This window comes from Danio aesculapii, chromosome 23 (assembly GCF_903798145.1).
Source record: "Danio aesculapii chromosome 23, fDanAes4.1, whole genome shotgun sequence".
NCBI classification, from domain to species: domain Eukaryota; kingdom Metazoa; phylum Chordata; class Actinopteri; order Cypriniformes; family Danionidae; genus Danio; species Danio aesculapii.
The window spans coordinates 32,433,172-32,453,158 of NC_079457.1; the positions used below are offsets into that span (position 1 = coordinate 32,433,172).

The 19,987-nt window shown below is 37.6% G+C and overlaps 1 protein-coding gene across 1 annotated transcript; it reads right to left on the reverse strand.

The window, feature by feature from the left end:
* Positions 1 to 1,679: 1,679 nt before the first annotated feature.
* LOC130216851 (elongation factor 1-alpha 2) lies at positions 1,680 to 19,786 on the reverse strand. The gene is made up of 8 exons (XM_056448731.1): positions 19,681 to 19,786; positions 16,096 to 16,287; positions 10,015 to 10,194; positions 9,049 to 9,345; positions 8,780 to 8,930; positions 7,998 to 8,254; positions 7,685 to 7,919; positions 1,680 to 2,148 (listed from the first exon to the last, which is right to left on the reverse strand). The coding sequence occupies exons 2-8, from the start codon at positions 16,237 to 16,239 to the stop codon at positions 2,021 to 2,023; spliced, it is 1,392 nt and encodes a 463-aa protein (XP_056304706.1). The 5' UTR covers positions 16,240 to 16,287; positions 19,681 to 19,786; the 3' UTR covers positions 1,680 to 2,020.
* Positions 19,787 to 19,987: the final 201 nt, after the last annotated feature.

Sequence of the window (19,987 nt, forward strand, 5' to 3'; positions counted from 1 at the left end):
GTGGGCTCAATTGCAATTTGCTCTATTATGGAGCCAGGACTATTATTGGCTTCCCGAGGGAGAGCGGGAGGGTGCCGCTTGATTCAGATCAGTAATGAGGAGTGATGAGATGTTCTAAATGCAGCTAACGTTAATATTCTACATTTGATTAAATAAAATGTAGTACAAGCATTTTGAATTAAGCCCATTTATAAAATAAAGTGTAAATGCTTAATATAACTGCAAATAAGCATTGTTTTAAATAACCCTTACTCTTTTTTTAACGCAAAAATTACAAAAACAATAGACTACTTTCACATTGCTTTCCTTATAAAATAACACATTTAACTCCTTTTCTTAATGTGAATGCATTGAGTTAAGTTGTGTACGGGAAGTTCATCACACCGTTCTGTGCCAGAGCAGAAGCACCTAACAATGGCCACTTGTACTGTGTGCGTGAACTGTGTATCTGCGTTGTTCAAGACTTTAAGTAAAAGTTATACTGAAAAGACGATCATGTTGTCTTGGTTCATTCCTCCCACGCATCCACGCAAGCCAATTTAGCCAAAGCAAAACTGAAACTAGAACACATGACACTATCTAAATAAAACATTGCATTTAATGCTGAAAAAAGGTCAACCAGATTAACATATCATACCGCTTTCACAATAGCCTAGTCATTTATTTTATTAGGCTATAATTTCCTGCACCAGCAAATCAGAATATTCAACTGGACAGCACTTTAGTTTTGTGTTCAGAGTTGCTACCTCAGTCAATGAAATCCAGTCAAATAAAGCCTACAGTTCAGACTTTAACCTTCTGAGAAAATGGGATAAATAAGTTTACTACAGCCCGTGAAGCAAATAAACACTTAGTTTATGTTGTCATATTTTCATTGTCATTTCTTTTAGTTTCTAGCTTAGTAAAAAAAATAAACTCATAAGAATGAATAAACCAGCAGGCTGAACACATTGTAAAACATCTGAAATGTTGTTTTGATCACTCTTAAATACCTTAACCATTTCAGTATTTTTGTTATTAGATTAATAATTACCTCCAGATCTGTCATGAGTATCTGTGCTCCCCGTCTCACACCTTCCAATGACACCACGCGAACATTGCGTGTCGGCATCATCTTCCGAGGCGCCGGTAAGTTTTTTTTTCTTAAATATAAAGAGTCAGTCTTTGCCAGTTAATCAGCAAGTGATGATTTTGTTCTCTGGCTCATTGGATGGAAACGCTGCTTTATCCGCATTCGCATTTTTAAATGGAAACGTTGGTAATGATACCTGTAACTTTAAAAAAAAAAAAAAAATAGCATTGATTTGTTTTAGCTCATTAAAAGTAAATAGTTTGTATGTAATATCAGTATAGTGTGTTATTTCAGATGCAGACATAATCTATATAAACAGCCACTTATTTATGTCCATCCCAAAATTCTTGCACCATTCATCCGATGACCCTAATAAATAAAACCCAGAGTAAAAAGGCATTTTTTTTCCGAAGGCTATGTTTTCCTAATAAAGATCTAACATCTAATTAAATTGGTCTTTCCCTCAGAAACAATAAAAACCACATTCAATTTATAAACTCGTAGTTTTCTCACAGGTTTCAGCAGCAAGGGTCTGAAAGGAGACAAATGGTGCTTTGGATCGAACAGCCTTTCATCATCAGTGCTCATTTATAAATCATACAAAATGTCAGCAGTTTGCTTTCCACTTTATTTTAATGGTCAAAGTGCAGTTTTCTTCTGTCAACTCCACACACGCGCACACACTCAACAATACCAGCTACATTCATTAAACAGATGCCGTGCAAACATCCATGCAATGTGTGTATGCAACGTCTGCTATTAAAAGTGAATATACAGTGCACCCAGTCAAAATGTCAGTTTTTTAATATTATCCTTCAGTCCATTAAACTCCAGTTGGTTTGAGCATATATTTCAAGCACACAGGGAAGGAACTGACTGAGCATGCCCAGATGAGAGAGGCATGTAAGCTGGGATGGGGCCTGAGGTGAATATCTTGGAGATTCAGATTCATTTGCTAGATTTTTGAGCTTTCTGAGCTGATTTGGTCACTCTCCCACTGCCGCCGATCTTCTTCTCCACGCTTTTGATGACACCGACTGCAACGGTTTGTCTCATATCTCGGACAGCAAAACGTCCTATAGGAAACACACATAAATACATTTGGCATTTATGAAAACTGCTCAATAAAAGCCTAAGAGCGAGCTTTCTGAAATGTTAAACCCAATCAGAATCATCTGTCAGGATTATGCCTTACAGAAACAGGACTTTCTTGATGAAAACTAATTAGATTTTATATGAAAGAGTAATGAGAACAAGATGCAATAAAAATGATATGTGGTAGTATGACAGCGGGTCAAACATGATGAAAAACAGCAAAATGAAACAGTCCTACTAAGCAGTTTCATTGAATTAGTAATTAAGAGGAATATAAAAAAGTGCAGGCTCACATCTCTGATGAGTCCGACCTTTAACCTGACAATGACTGCAGTAAAAATATCATTAATCGTAAGACCGAGTGACCAACGGAAATGTAAGCCTGAGACACCAATTAGAGATTATCATGGCAAACATAACTATGGGTTGCCTGGTTCTTGTAATTTGAGAAGAACAAACATGAATCATCATGTCTTTTTATAAAGCCTCTGCTAATGTTTTAGAGGGCATAAATATCTCCTAAAAATTAAGTAACTAATTAGCAAAGCTTTGAACAAGGTTTTATTATATCTACTTTTTATTAAGTGTAAGCTTGACACAAATTGCTATGGCCACTTTAAGTGATTTTTATAATTTTTTTGATGATTTATTCTCTTCCTTTTAATGGCCTTTTTGTACCTGTTATATGCATCAGTTAAGTTAATTTCTATGTTAACAAAACCAAATTTTAAAAAAGCATACAACCAAAATAAAATCAAAACACAAAATCAAGAAAAACAAGGCATAAGAAGAAACAAGGCCAAACTGTGAAAGCAAACAAGTCAGACAAACAAATCATAAAAAAGCAAGGTGAAAGAAAACACAAACTTAAAATAGGGTAAAACATTAAAAAAGCTAAGTGAAAAATTTAAGTTACAGGGCAACAAAAAATTGAAAGTAAGAAAAAAAAATACAAAAGTAAAAAAAAAAAAAAAACTGAAAACAAAACAGAAAATAGGATTTAAACAAAGGAAAGCAAATCCAAGCTAAAAGGAAACCAGCACATTTAAAAAAAACACTAAACCTAAAGGAGAGCAAAACAAACTAAAGAAAATAAAGCAAAGCATAAGAGCAAATCAAAGTAAAGGAAAGCAAATTATTCAAGTTAAACAAAAGGCAGTAAAAAGTTCATATAAGAGAATAATTTAATTGAAAAACACAAAACAAAGAAGAAACCTGATAAATAAGATATACACTCATTGGCCACTTTATTAGGTACATCTGTCCGACTGCTCATTAACGCAAATTTCTAATCAGCCAATCACATGGTAGCAACTCAATGCATTTAGGCATGTAGACATGGTCAAGACGATCTGCTGCAGTTCAAACCGAGCATCAGAATGGGGAAGAAAGGTGATTTAAGTGACTTTGAACGTGGCATGGTTGTTGATGCCAGATGGGCTGGTCTGAGTATTTCAGAAACTGCTGATCTACTGGGATTTTCACGTTCAACCATCGCTAGGGTTTACAGAAAATGGTCCAAAAAAGGGAAAGTATCCAGTGAGTGGCAGTTCTGTGGGCACAAATGCCTTGTTGATGTCAGAGGCCAGAGGAGAATGGCCAGACTGGTTCCAGCTAATAGAAAGGCAACAGTAACTCAATTAATCACTTGTTACAATCAAGTTATGCAAAAGAGCATCTCTGAACGCACAACACGTCCAACCACATCGGGTGCCCTTCCTGTCAGCTGAAACTAAGGCAAAATTGGACAATAGAAGATTGGAAAAACGTTGCCTGATTTCATGAGTCTCTCTGCTTCGACATTCAGATGGTAGGGTCAGAATTTAGCATCAACAAAATGAAAGCATAGATCCATCCTGCTTTGAATCAATGGTTCAGACTAGTGGTGGTGTAATTGAGTGGGGGATATTTTCTTGGCACACTTTGGACCCATTAGTGTCAATTGAGCAATAGCCACGTTTCCACTATCACGCCTAAAGCGAGCGAGCCAGGGCCAGTTGCATTTCCACAGTCACTTCCGGGGCCTGATTGGGCCAAAGTGACGCTTCCTCGGGGCCAGCGGCTGACCTTTTTCGGCCTGCCGAATACCTTGAGCCAAAGAGGGCCAGCTGGGGCTTTGGGGCGGAGTTAAAGGTTAGGCGGAGTCTGGTAAAGATGGCATGTCGCCATTACACTAGTTTTCTGATCGCAAACGAATACATGCGTTAAACAAATAAATAATTAAATAAATAAGGGTAAGAAAAACATGTTTTTGGTCAGTTTAAGATAGGCTATTCCATAAAACACCTTATAGGATAGGGGGCTTTTTGCTTATGATCGCCCTTATGTTTCCCTTTTAAATGTAATAAAATAATAAAGTAGTTTAAAATTTGCATAAAATAATAAAGTAGTTTTAATTTAATAAGTTATGTTACTTTGCTGCCTACTTTATATTTCAATAACGTATATTAATCTTTACACCAATTTAAAGCCACAGCAGCAAGTAAAGGTTGTCGAGAGTTTATTGTCAAGTATAAAAGGTGTGTTTGTACATGCACATTTAGATGCCTGTATGTGAGTGTGAGGCCGGGCAATTGATGCCGGTTTTTCTTTCTCTCTTTCTTTCGGAGATAATACAAAATAAGAATACAATAGAAAGACATAAAAATTTACAAATTACATGTCCACTTTTGTAGGCTCAACACAATAGTGTCATATCAAGATAAAATAGCCTAAGCTATATTGATATAATTTAAAGAATTACAAATATCAAAAATAAAAATACAAAATACAAATACAAAAATCACATTAAATAAATAAACCAATATAAAACAAACAAAAGCTGTAACAATTGAGGTATATACAATACAAACAAATAAACAGTTTCAAGCCATTTTAAACTCTAATTTTACAGAAGCCTATCTGAAAAAAAGATTTTATAAATAACTTCATTTAATTTAATAAAAATATAAATAACTGAGGAGTTTTGAAATATTTTTTATAAAGTATTTGGATACGATGATAATAATCAAATCGTGCAAACAGAGCATTTTTGGGTGAGTGAAACCAGATACTAGGCTACCTTCTTTTCTGTCATCCAGTCCTGCTCAGTGCTGCTTTTCAAGTGGATTGGGAAAAAACTGCACGAAAAATAATGTGTTCTATGTCCTCAAACAAACGTTTATGTTTTTATTTGACGTGGTAAAATTAAAAATGAAATAGTAAATGTAGAGCTTTATTAGTGGATAGCTGCTGAGCACAATGAAATGTAGGCTATAGCCCATGTTTTATTACTTGCTATTATGTCCTGAAACACTTAACACATTGCTTTACTTAAGATAACCGAATAATATGCAACATCCTTAAAGGGCACCTATGATGAAAAATCTACTTTTCAAGCTGTTTGGACAGACATATGTGCATGTATGGTGTATAGACCGTCATATTGGGGTGATGTAAACACACCCAGTCCTTTTTTTTCCATTTTAGCAACATAAAAACGGCGAACCAATTGGAGCGGTTTTCAGATCGACCGCAACTTTACGTAGGAGTGCGGCCCCCCTGCCCACCAAATTGATTGACAGCTGCGGGTATTAACATGTCTTGGTAGTGTATAATCATATAAACAAGACCAGACGTGCGCAAAGCAACCGGGAATAAAAGGTGTGTTCAGTTTGCTAGGATCATCAATCATCATCAAATGTGATCAAGAGTAAGTTTCTCATGTTTAAAATGTTTTAAAACAGTGCACGTGTGTAATAAATTACAGCGATTTAGCTTAGCTTTACTTCATCAGCACAGCCGCGTCTCATAACAATTATAAAGTAAGACGCTTCAATCCCGGTTTGTGGACGTTAAATCAGGTTTATTTAGTACATTAATATAACAGATATCCATACAGCAGTGGATATTAACCTGTATCATGTCACATTTGCGTGCAAAACTAAACGGGCGCTCTGTCTGTCTGTGTGTGTGTGTGTGTGTCTACTGCGGTGTGTGTGTGCGTGTGCATCTGTGTGTGCGTGTGCGCGCAGGAACTTTGTGTGACTCTACAATGCAACTGCACAATAAATACTCATTGGTAAAGTTCTTACTGTAGTATTTCTCACAAACGCAACGTGAGATCTGCTTCCTTTAAGTCTGTCTGTTGTCTGATGCAGCCAAGGGAGGAAATTAAGGCATGCAGAAATGTACGTAGAAACAGTGTGCAGGGAGGACTAGCTTTAAAGGAGCAGTACACCAAAACCACCACCCAGTGAAAAAATTTATAAATAGGAATTTAATAAAAGGTATAATAAAAAAATCTGATGGGTGCTTTGAGCTGAAACTTTACAGAAACATTCTGGAGACGCAAAACACTTATATTAAATCAGAAAAAAGAGCTAACCTAGGTGCTCTTTAAATAAAGGGGAATTACCTATTAATTGTCATATAGCCCGGGGAAAAATGTATATATCTTAGGTCTCTCCGGAGCATTTGGGCTGAATGTTTGACAATGTCTATCAAAATAAGGATATTATAAAATACATTTCATACCGAGTTATTACCGGAGAATTTCTGTGATTTTATATTATGGATGGTGCGCTGGGTCACCCCTTCGTTTGTGGCGAGACCACTCGATGCACGATGCCAACTGTCATTGTGAAAGTAAACAAATATAATGAATGAAAATACACAGGCCTGTGCGCATAGACATAAAATGTAATGCTGTACAGTAACATGTCATTTGTTTGTTTCGGTTGTTTTCATTTTAATCATTTCGTGATGATGCGATGGTGTGCTTTATCTGCCTGATTCCCGCTGAACTGGGCGGGTTGTGTGACGTTTGCTTTGGGGGACGTTCTGGGGGCGGTGTTTGCGTGACGCGCTGTGAGCTACTGCAAGCTGCGATCAAAGGTGATTCTATGCTCTGTGCTACTAACCTTACAGTGGAAACGTGTCATGATTTCGGCCTCACTGCTCAACCTCCCGGCACAATAAAAGGCCTGGCTCGCACTGGCCCGATAGTGGAAATGCGGCTATTGTGTCAATGCCACAGCCTACCTGACTATTGTTGCTGACCATGTCCATCACAGTGTACCCATCTTCTGATAGCTAGTTCCAGCAGGATAATGTGCCATGTCATAAAGCGCGAATCATCTCAGATGGGTTTCTTGAACATGACAATGAGTTCACTGTACTCAAACGGCCTCCACAGTCACCAGATCTCAATCCAATAGAGCACCTTCGGGATGTGGTAGAACGGGAGATTCTGAGCTGACAAATCTGCAGCAACTGCGTGATGCTATCATGTCAATATGGACCAAAATCTCTGAGGAATATTTCCAGTCCCTTGTTGAATCTATGAGTATTAAGTATTAAGGCAGTTAGGGTCGTAAGGTGTACCTAATAAAGTGGCCGGTGAGAGTAGGTAAGCAAAAAAGGCAACAAAAATTTAAAGCAAAGTTAAAAAGAAAAGTAAGCAAAATAAAAAAACCACAAAAGAAAATCTATGTGAAAATAACCAAACAAATTTATTTATGAAAGATGGACACTTACCCAGTGGAGGATACTGAGAAAAGCTCTCCACACACATTGGTTTTCCAGGGATCATGTCCACAATGGCGGCATCTCCAGACTTTAGGCTTTTGGGGTTGTCTTCCAGCTTTTTGCCTGAGCGGCGATCAATCTTCTCCTTGAGTTCAGCAAACTTGCAGGCGATATGAGCGGTGTGACAGTCTATGACAGGAGAGTAACCTGCGCTGATCTGTCCAGGGTGATTCAAAATGATGACCTGATGACAAACAAAAACATAAAACATAAATCCTGATAGAGGTTGATATAAGATAATCCAACAAGCTAGCTGTCCCACCTGTGCTGTAAACCCTGATGCTTCCTGAGGCGGGTCTGACTTACTGTCCCCACAAACATTACCTCTTCGGATGTCTTTAACGGACACATTCTTTACATTAAAGCCCACATTGTCTCCTGGAAGAGCTTCACTTAGGGACTCATGATGCATCTCCACTGATTTAACTTCTGTAGTGATGTTGACTGGGGCAAAGGTCACCACCATACTGGGCCGCAGGACCCCTGTCTCCACTCTGCCCACTGGCACAGTCCCTATTCCTTTTTTGTGAACAATTTTATTTATTAATGAAGTCAGTCCAATATAGAGAATATATAACATATTATATTATATTGCAGCAATTGCCAAAAAATACAAATCAAAAATCTCTGTTTACTTGGTAGACTCTTAATCAGAGTATGGTCTTAATCATGTTATAATTAATATTGGTGTCCATGTAAACATACTCAGTGTTTCTCAAACACGTTCCTGGAGGACCACCAGCTCTGGACATTTTCCATGTCTCCTTAACCAAAGACAAACACAGATCATCAGCTTATTAGCAGAGACCGAAAGACCTGTAATGAATGTGACAGACAACGAGATATCCAAAAAATTGAGTGTTGGTGGTCCTCCAGAAACGTGGTTGAGAAACACTGATCTAAAATATCTTAGTTTGTGTTCAGAATATAAACAAAGGCCAAACGATATGAGGGTAATTAATAACAGAATACATTTTTTGGGTGAACTACTCCTTTAAATAAATTTAAATGTTGTTTTTTCTGATTTCAATGGGTCAATCTCACCTCCAATCTTGTAGACATCTTGTAGGGGAAGACGTAAGGGTTTATCTGTGGGCCGTGTTGGAGGCATGATGGTATCGAGAGCTTCCAATAGAGTAACGCCACCAGCATGGTGCTCCTTCCTGTCCAGCTTCCAGCCTTTAAACCATGGCATCTGCATAGCACAAGTAAGATGATAGTATTAATTAAAACTGCCAACTCTTTAATTGGAAAGTGGTAAATTGTGTGAGGTCACTGCAAAAATCAAACAGACAAACCCCAAGGAGACTCACATTGGAAGATGGTTCCAGCATGTTGTCGCCATGCCAGCCTGAAATGGGGACGAAGGGTACAGAAGCTGGACTATAACCAATCTTTTTGATGTAGGCGCTCACTTCTTTGACGATCTCATCATAGCGTTTCTCACTGTAGGAAGGCTCGGTGGAGTCCATCTTGTTGATGGCTACGATCAGTTGCTTGACGCCAAGTGTGTAGGCCAGCAGGGCGTGTTCCCTTGTTTGGCCATTTTTGGAAATGCCTGCCTCAAATTCACCCACTCCAGCTGCCACAATTAAAACAGCACAATCCGCCTGGGAGATAAAGGAGGAGAGCCATATTGTCTACCTACAGATGAAAATGCTGTTCTAAAGCCATGTGCCGTCATTGTTTTTTCTTTGGAATTTTTAAGGATATTTGACAAATATATAAGGATGTTATGGTTGCTCTATACTATGGGTGTCCAACCATGTTCATGGAGATCTACCTTCCTGCAAAGTTTAGTTGCAACCTTGATCAAACACACCTGTCTTTAATTACCAAGTGCTCCTTCAGATCCTTCTTAGTGAGGGTGGACTCCGACCTGAAGGGATACAGACATAGGAATGAGCCCTTCTGAACTGAGTGCACTGTGTAACACCACAGTTTCTTGCTCAAAGGTGCCATCAGAAAGTGTCCATTAGTTGTATTTTTCAAACTCCTTCGATCCAAAGGGCCCTTCGAAGTGGCCAGTTTATATGACTTTGGTTTGGAATAACACTTCAATATGGCAGCCATGATTATTTTACTCTGAAGTGCCCTCCAGAGGGCAATATATCTCATTTGGAATGCACCGTTAGTTTAGTTGTGTTAGATCAAGGTTGGAGCTAAAGTCTACAAGAAGGTAGATCTCCAGGAAAAGGGTTGAGCACACCTGCTCTATACCAATATTCCACGCACAAGTTTTTGTAAATTTTTATATTACGTTTTTTAAAAGTCATTACCTGAGATGTCCCAGTGATCATGTTTTTGATGAAGTCTCTGTGTCCTGGAGCATCTATTATGGTTATGTAGTACTTGGTGGTCTCAAACTTCCAGAGTGAGATGTCTATGGTGATTCCTCTCTCCCGCTCAGCCTTCAACTTGTCCAGGACCCAGGCATACTTAAAAGAACCTTTTCCCATCTGCCGAAACAAAATTGTGTCAGTGCATTACAGAAAATGCCTTAAAGGGATAGTTCACCCAAAATAAAGGTGCTAGATTCATAGGTAAAAGTAAGGCAAGAGCAAATCTATGCCCTTGATTTCCAGGACTGGGCATACCCAGAACTTCTAGCAGATTTGTTTTCAATTGGTTATTCTATCTCTATAAAAGTGCAATGAGAACTTCAGGCTTTTCATACTGTGCTTTATCTCACTTTTAGACTTAAGCAGAGGAACATCTCACACAGGACTATAGAAGAGGGCTAGCACCTCTTTCTACCAGGGTTATAAAACACTGATTTTGGAGGGTAATTCCACACTGTAGTGCCAGATATGTAAAGTGTGGAACAAATGCAGTGAAAAATTTGCTAATATAGAACTCTGAGCTGGTAATTGGAAGTTAAGATCAGACAAAGCAAGTTTAGACCCATGTGGTGCATCCGAAAGCACTTACTTCCCTACTATATATACTATATCCACTGGACGCTACATTATCCCACAAGGCCACACCAGAGAATTTATAAATGGAAGTGAAGCAATGCAATTGATGTGGGTAGGTCATGTGGTAATGACAACATGGTGAACTTAAGTATGTCCGAATTCTATTCATACTACTTACATTCATACTGTAGAGAACATACCGTTTTAATGGTCATTTCAAGAGTTCACACTTAGCTGATGATTAATTATAAGCTTGTTTGGCATGCTGTCCCGGGAGAGAGCCCTGAGCTCATAAGATCCTCGAGCCCGGGGCTCCCTCCCGTTGCAAGGCGAGAGGGGAGTTTGAGCTCAGGTAGATCTCAAGAACTCCCCCGCTGTAATAACCAATGAACAGCCAGTGATTGCTCTTGAGAGATAACCATTTACTAGGAGCATGTCTATAGTGCCGGTTTGGATTAGTCAATTAACTTATGTTGCATGTTTTTTGGACAGTGGGAGGAAACCGGGGAACCCAGGGGAAACCCACGTGAGCACGGGGAGAAAATGCAAACTCCACACAGAAATGTCTGCTGGTTTGGTAAAGCCTAGAACCAGAGACATTCTTGCTGTGAGGCAACAGTGCTAAGCACTGGGCCACCGTGTCACCCATCTAGGAAGAAGGAGGAGTAGGGGTGGATGGGGGGATTCTTCAAAACGAAGATAGCGGTGGTACTTAACCCAGGGTATTTGTAGTAGCTTAGGAGTCGTCTGATTGGTGCATTGAGAATTGGATAATGCGGATCCAGCCACTAGCAATCATAAGCACGTGATCCTCTCGAAATTTGTTTATAACTATACTTCACTTCAAGAGTTCACTCTTAGCTGATGATTAATTATAAGCTTGTTTGGCATGCTGTCCAGGGAGAGAGCCCTGAGCTCATAAGATCCTCGAGCCCGGGGCTCAGGTAGATCTCGAGAACTCCCCAAAATGCCATATATAGCTCGGGACAGCAGCCGCGTATTTAAGAACCCCCCAAAATGCAGATGTAACAATGCCATATCCGGCTGCTGGATATATTGATATTTTAGGAAGAGAGGCTCCTGCGGGAGCAAAGGAAAGTAGACTCCTGCGGGAGTCCAAGCGGAAGAATGGGAGGGGCTGGATTGACTCCTGAGGGAGTCAAAGCTTGGATACACTCCTGCGGGAGTGAGAGCTGGGGTGGGCAGGCTCCTGTGGGAGTGGGGAAAGGTATTGGGCGGTGAAGACTCCTGCATGCGAGGGTGTGAGGGGGGGGGGGGGGGGGGGGGGGGGGGGGGGTGGAGGGGGGGGCATGAACTCCTGCGGGAGTTGAAGCTCGTTTTAGTCACTCCTGCGGGAGTTAGAGCTGGGTATTGAGGGCCTAAGCGGAAGTAAAAAGTAGCAGAATCAATGCTGAAAGAAAACAGTTAGAGGAGAAAATTTGCCGCAGGAAGGAGGAATTATTGGGGGAATTGACAGATAAGGAGATAAGGGAGGAGATAAAAGAAGGGGTAGAAAGGTAGCGGAAGCACTCAACGCAGTAAGAAAGTAGAGAAAGGGCAAATAATTGCCAGGCGAAGGATCTCGACGCCGGAAAGAAGAAAAGGAGAGTATAAATGTAAAATATATATACACATATGTGAATATATATATATATATATATATATATATATATATATATATATATATATATATAGGGGCAGTGATTGACTCCTGCGGGAGTCAAAGCTCGAGGCGACCCCTGCGGGGGTCAGAGCTGATGTGGGCATTTCTCCTACTGTAGTCTTGGGAAGGAAGGGGGCGGTGGAGGCTACTGTAGGAGGTGGCCGGGGCGAGACTCAGAACTTCTGAGCCTCAGAACTGGCCCGTGGCATAGGCAGTATAGGCAAATGCTAAGGACGCTAGAAATGGGGGATGGAAAAAAAGAGTGTAACTTCCACTATACTTAAAACTAGTTGGTATTATGAATTCAGAAAAGAATAAGCCCACATTAAATTAACTGCTTAGTGCATCGCCTACTAAGTAGTAGTAGTAGAGGTATATTAATAATAATATAATACTCGCCTAAGACGCCCCCCTCTTCCGGATAATTAGACTTTACCTGCTACGGTGTTTATTTTTTTGATGGGTCAACATACTCAATGTCAAAACGTCTCAAACTGTATAGTGCACTGGGGAGGCAAAAAAAAAAAAAGATGAGGAAAAACGTGACAAAGACAGAGGTAATGTTACAACAAAGATGATTATTTTACTGTATCTGTGATCGATAACACCATTAATAATTATCATGACACATACTTGTCAACTCTCCAGTTTTCCCCGCTATCATCCTGTTTAAGTATTTTCCCATATTTGCCCTGTATGTTTAAACTTTCTATGAATAGTAAAAGTACCGTCAACACAAAGCCAAGCTCAAATGAGATATAATTTCAAGGGCTGTTCAAGAGAATTGTGCTTTTGCTTTATTTTGACTTGAAAGCACGTTGATAAAACCGTCTGCATTAAATTTCTTTCCGTTAAAGCTGTGCGTCTACCGTCGCAACCCCTGAATCAGTGTATGCATGCTGACTGACGGACATGCTCTGTATGATAAACTGTTCCCAGATCAGCTTCTGTACACGCCATTTAAAGATTTAGGTGTGAGTTTAAACAGACATACATTTAATAATAGGTAAACATGTTCGTTCTGCTTGTATTATTTTAAAGAACTAATTTTCTCTTAAATGAGCACAAACAGTTACTAAAGTAATGAAATGCTTTCATTAGCCTATCTGTGCATTCTTACAGTGACACCTCTGTTATCAAAAAACTAAATGAAAGATTCATTTGTTGCTCTTCACTAAATAACTAGTAATGCTAATCAATATTTAAGTACAGTAAAAAGTGAATGGAATTATATAACTTGATTTAATTTCTGTAGAGGCCATTGATTTTAATTGGCAAAATCTTTTATTTTATTGTCAATATTTTTTTAATGTTTGCTATGTCTCCTTCTATTTGAAGCTAATTGTTGTCCCATATTTTTACATCCCAGTGTTGACAGGTATGGCATAATATGATTTGCTAATCAATAAATAGCTAGCTCTATCTGTTAGTTTTACCGTCAGCTAATGTTATGGAAGGGTATAGATGTTATGGCAAATAGTAACTAACTACCCTCATCATTCCTTTCTCAGGCAAATGTGTAAATATTAGGTCTATTCAGCAGCATTAGGTGTTATAACGTTAATTGCATTGGCATGGTTATCTGATGTTTTCCCAGCTTGTAGTAGTCAATCAAAATGCTCAAAAGATTTCAAAAGATCAAAAGATTTTAACCATAGTTGTAAGCCTAGCTGTTTGTTGTGTTACAGTTCATAGTGCGTAAAGTGCATTTATCAAAAACTTTACATCAGTGGTAAAATGCACATCATTAATGTTAGAGCATAGGTTACTAGCTTAGCATTACCACATGGTGTATTATACTGCAATTCACAATTTTTTTGCATTCTGCTAATTAGCATTTCACTTGTAATGACAATAAAATTTTAATTGTTACTTATATGAATTACTAATATAATTTGTATATCAGAAAAAGTATATAGTGTTTTATACAGTAATCATGCATGTATCTTTAGGTTTTTTATTTATACTATTTCATCTTATTTTATTCTTTAAATCACGTGTTTATTATTAGACTGGTGTCACATACTCCTCTTCTGTCTTTAAATGCGCTGCAGAGGTTTCTCAGTCCCACCGTTGCAAATCCTTCTATTTTGAATGTGCAATTGCTTTATTTAAATAAAAGAATGCCCAAGACAAAGCTATTTAGTTTCTTATATTTACACTAGCAGTGGAATTTACTGCAATGTGAAATCTTGCCTAGGGAGCCAAATTGGTTAGGGCCGGGCCTGCTATGCCTCAACATTTGGCCAACTGTGTAAATCTTTGAAATAAATCTCTTTGTTTTTTAATCAGAATAATCAGCATTGGTCTAATGAACAAACCAATTATTTTGTCTCCTGAAAATTTGTTTAGAGACAAAACAACTTGTCTGAAAACAGTTTTCAGATTGAAAGCATATGAGATCAAATCCTAAAATGGTATACCTTGTGCAACTTCATCTATATCCCTTGTTTACAAACTGCTTAACAGCAATCCAACACAGTCCTTCTCTAAGTACCCTATAGGTCATAGATGTGCAACCTTTCTTGATGGGCATTGTTCTAAAACGTTCTGAACCATTCAGTCCATAAGCAGACACAACTGCTTACAATTTTAAAAGTAATTTTTTAAAAGTCTAACCTAAAAACACAGACAGGGCCTTTATTACTAGTTTACGATGCAAATCCAATTAGAACCACTTATTTGATAAACAAAACTACAGTAGCTGTACTTCCACTAAAGACTGAAAATGTTACTTTAAAAATTGTATTGTACATAAATAGTCTACACATTTAGTAGTATGCAATGTATATTTATATAGCGCATTTATAGTGTTCCCTTCACCATACTGGGGCTTGAGGATTCACACTAACCACAGGTTGAGTGCCCCCTGCTGGCCTCAATTACACCACTTCCAACAGCAACCTAGTTTTCCTATGTGGTCTCCTATCCAGGTACTGACCAGTGAGTAACCGGTCTTGGGCTGCAGGGTGATATGACATTTGAATAATATTCAATAATATTACTGACATTATTATAAAAAAACTGAAAAATATATATACATTTACACACATTTACATATGTAAATAAATAGAATGATGGGCTCAAAAATCAGCAGAAAACTGTGGGTGCAGATTGTGTGTGGGTCTTTTTGAGGAGTTGTTTATTAGGGAAAATGCTCCTTCAGGACTAAAGTTACCTATTCCTGCTGTATGTTAAAACCCTGTTGAAACTAATGATGTTCAGTCAAGGTTACTAAAGTACCTAATCAAACCACTGCAATAGGCTTCCCTGTACATACAGTACACACAATTTTGCTGTATGAAGAACAAGTTACCCTCAAGTTACCACTGGAATTGGACCTTTTCACTTGTGTCTCTTTCTCCATGTTTAGAGTGGGTCAAGGAGGCTGAAGTGCAGGGTCCGACTAATGGTTCAGTCTATTCTAGAAAACCATTTATCTTTCCTTTCATCTCCAGTATGGCATCTTCCTAAGAGTAAATGTTTAAAAGTAATTACTCTCCAGTGCATGAGCGGATATGAAGGCATAGTGTGGTGCGCAATGAGACTCTTACATAATTACGCTACACTGTAAGTGGGTTGAAGTTACCCATTATTCAGTACAGATCACAATTCTCAGAACACATTAGGAAATCTACTATACCGATGAGGTCACCTGAATTTAAAATGGAAGATGCAACTGAACTCATAGCTTTCCTTTGATTGATGTTTATCACTTTACCAATGAAACAATCTTATTAATTTGGCTGCAAACTTGGCCAAAAATCCTATTCACCTACCTCAGCAGCCTCTTTCTCAAACTTCTCAATGGTTCTTTTGTCAATTCCTCCGCATTTGTAGATGAGATGCCCAGTGGTGGTTGATTTCCCAGAATCAACATGGCCGATCACCACAATGTTGATGTGAATCTTCTCTTTCCCCATGATGGCACGGGTTGGCAAGAGAGGACGGGAAGAGGTGCTTTCTTCTGTCTACAACAAAGGCAAGAGTGAGGCAAATAACATTAGTATATATAGGGGCTGTTTACACCTGGTCACTTCATAATTTTTTCTGATCATATAGCTATCTGATCATGAAATGGGCATGTTCTCAAAATACATTTGAGGAGTATATAAATCTAAACGCTAAAACCACTTCAGGAGGTGGTCTGGGACTGTTTCCAGATGAAACTGGGGAAGTCAAAATGCATCTGGTTGTTCAAACCACATGTAATGGCATCATCCTTCTTCCAAAATGTAATAAATAAATGAATAAGCACAAGTGCAAAGCCTGTGGCCTACATACATTATGAAATCATTCGTATGCCAAATTAGACATGTACAGGGTTTTCAGATATCAAATTCCCTTATTATTCACTGACTAAAAAGCTGAATTTCCATGACCTATAATGAATGGAAAAACAAACCGCTGTTGTGCTTTACATAAATTTAAAATGGTTTAGCTTTAACTACATCATTTTGAAGGAGTTTAATAGCCACTATGAGAACAACAATGGATAATTCACTTCAGATTTTAGGAAAAAAATAAATAAAATGGCATGTTTACGTGGGTTTAAAGTGCTTCCTCCCACATTTTAATTTATGTTTATTTCTATAGCGCTTTTACAATGTAGATTGTGTCAAAGCAGCTGAACACAGAAGTTCAAGTACTGATTAGTACTAGATTGAAACTGTGTCAGTCCAGTTTTCAGAGTTGAAGTTCAGTTTAGTTCATTTCTGTGTGGTTTTTGATAGTTGATAGTAGTTTTACGAAATCTACATTTAGTTTGTATGCCAAAACTCAAAAATATATTATCCTGACATGTTAGCCTTAGTTAACAGGTACAATCTTGTTATTGCAGTTGACTTAAGTGACAGCCAGATGATTGGAATGAAATAAATAAAGTTTAAAAGTATCATATTCGTAAGCATTTTGCTTTAAAACATATGGTTAAGGCAAAATTCCATGAACTGTGAGAGCCCTGTATTGAGCTTTTCTGTAACGAATAATGATAAGTAAATGAAATGTGGTGTCTCTGATGCTTAAGTTGAAGTACTTAGTTAGGTTTGCGTATAGTGCAGGATTTGAAATTCTGATGTGAATTTAAATAGCAGAAAAGCATTTATGTGGCCAAATGTAAATGGAACCACTTTCACAGATGAAATATTACGCAATCAGAAAAAAACATTAAGTTACCAGGTGTAAACAGGCACAAAGACAGAAGCTTAATCATGGGATCATGATGCATTATTAGAGTGTGTTCACACTTGTAGTATCGTTTTCTTGGTTTGGACCAAAAAAATCCAGGAAGAAAATCATGATACATTTAATCCTTGTTTGGTTACCGTTCACACTGTCATTCGTAAAAAAGAATATACTTTTAGGCATTGATGACTTGAGGAAACTTATACAATTTGTAAATGAGTCAAAAGAGCACCAGGAATTTCTCTGTCACTCAAAACAAATACATTACAACATCTTTTTAATTTGTTTAGATGTCTACTTTATATTGAATTTACATTGCAGTCCAATCACAACAGGGTTTATTTCAAAATAAACAGAAACCAATATTTTTATTGGCCCTAGTCCATTTGTTTGGTGACTACAAGAAGTTCGAATGGCATCGCTCTGACTTATTCAAACGAACCAGACTAACAGAATGATCACAACAATTTATCTTAATTAAACCAAATCTGTGAACACACCCAGACATGGCAGGAATCTTTAAGGCCGGAAACTTTCCACTGGAATTAATGGGAATATATGTGGGAAATAACAGGAGTTAGTGGGATATATATATATATATATATATATATATATATATATATATATATATATATATATATATATATATATATATATATATATTAGTGCATAATTTGAGTTAAGACAACCAGACTCGATGCAATTCTCTACCCTGCAAATTCATCAAATCACATGCGGTGGATAGTATTAAAATTATTAAAAAACAAAACTGTTTATACAGTAGCTATAGTTAGCCAGTAAATTAGATATCATAAATGTAAGCTAGTTTGCACTATTTATTTGACAATTTGTAGGGCTAGACATCCTGAAGATCAATAACAGCTAGCTCAAACTGTGCTGCTTTTCTTCCACCTTTGCTAGTCAGTTTTGTTGTCATACAGAAGTCCAGTACTGATAAAAAGTTGACACATATAATCCAAAAAAATTTAAAATCTCCTTCTCATAATCTTCACATAAATGCTGCTTTAAAAACAGATCTAAACAGCTATATTCGGAAATTTTATTACAATTTAACATAATGGTGAACATATAATGTAGTTCTATAATTTAAATGTGAGTTGTCATCAGCCATTGTTCCAGTCTTCAGTGTCCTGATCCTGCAATAATCATTCAAATATGCTGATTTATATTTGGTTATTTGCAATTTATTATATTATTAGTGGAGTCTATTATATTATAGTTATTTGGAAACAGTTTTCAGTCTTTTTTATAGGAAATTAATACTTGTATTCAGCAAGGATTTTAAATCGATAAAATAAACAAAAAATAATTGTATTATTTAAAAAAATATTTATGTTTTGAATAATTCTGAATCAATATTTCCAAAACTCCAGGGTTCCCATGAAAATTTTCCAAAAATGTTTCATCCCTTTGCAACCATAGACATGACAGAGCAATTTTCAAGAATTGTAAAGCATAAATGTAAAATGGGAAATGAATATTCTATATCAGTTACACAACTATTATACAGTCATCTTGACCAATACATTTATTTAGACTTGATTAATTAAACAATTATTTATTATTATTATTATTATTATTATTATTATTATTATTATTATTATTATCAGAACAAACAATAATACATCTATCATCCTCAATTTGTTTAAAACTCTTTACTTAGAAGATTTGATCTGCGAGTAGACAATGATATTTTGTCATTTGTTTTTTTTTTCTCCTCTTCTCTTTATTTAGCTTTTTCGTTAGCATTGCCATGAAGCAGCATGAATTTGAATTAATTCCACAAGTCAAACTGTCAAAAATAATCCTGTCCCATATACACAAATCCTTGGTTCTCCAACCATCATTTACTGTATATTGTTTCTTTTTATTCCTCAGTCCCTCAGCTGAACGTCAACACCATTCTTGCATAGTGGACGCAAACAAAAAATGTGCACAACATGCAGAAAGAAAAACAACTTATAAGTTCATTGATGCAAATTTACTCAAAATATACAAATTCGGATTTTAATTTGTCTTGTGGATCACATGTAAACACCAAAGTAAATGTGTCAGATAGCTTCATCAGGCCAATACTGTGAAACACAACAGAACTGAGCTTTTATTAGTAACAAACAGAGCTAAAGTCTCTCCGCAAGAGGATGTTTGTGGCCTCTTACCTGCAGCAGACAGGCAGACCCTGCTCTCCGCTCAGCAAACAGACACTCTGAGATCCTGCAAAGGTGGCGGCAGAGTCCAAGTCTGTGTGTGCGTAATGAACTCACCCCAGTTTGATACAGCAATGCGGCACTAAAAGTGTAGGGTGGGGGGTGTGGGGACTGCAGTGAAACATCAGCAGCAGAAACAAGCAGACATGGAGGAAAATCACGCAGCAGTGCTCAGTGACTCAGCAGATCATCCTGAAGCATCTACTGCTGGAGACTGGATGGATCCCTGTCTGGCTTGAAATATGACACCTGACATAGC

What these genes read in the sequence shown, in the direction of transcription:
- LOC130216851 (XM_056448731.1), bottom strand. Translation starts at nt 16,239, where the DNA reads ATGGGGAAAGAGAAGATTCACATCAACATTGTGGTGATCGGCCATGTT. An exon ending in AGATGTCTACAAGATTGGAG is followed by an intron (nt 8,255 to 8,779) that starts GTGAGATTGACC and finishes TTCACAAAAAAG; the next exon opens with GAATAGGGACTGTGCCAGTG. An exon ending in TTCTCAGTATCCTCCACTGG is followed by an intron (nt 2,149 to 7,684) that starts GTAAGTGTCCAT and finishes TGTTTCCTATAG; the next exon opens with GACGTTTTGCTGTCCGAGAT.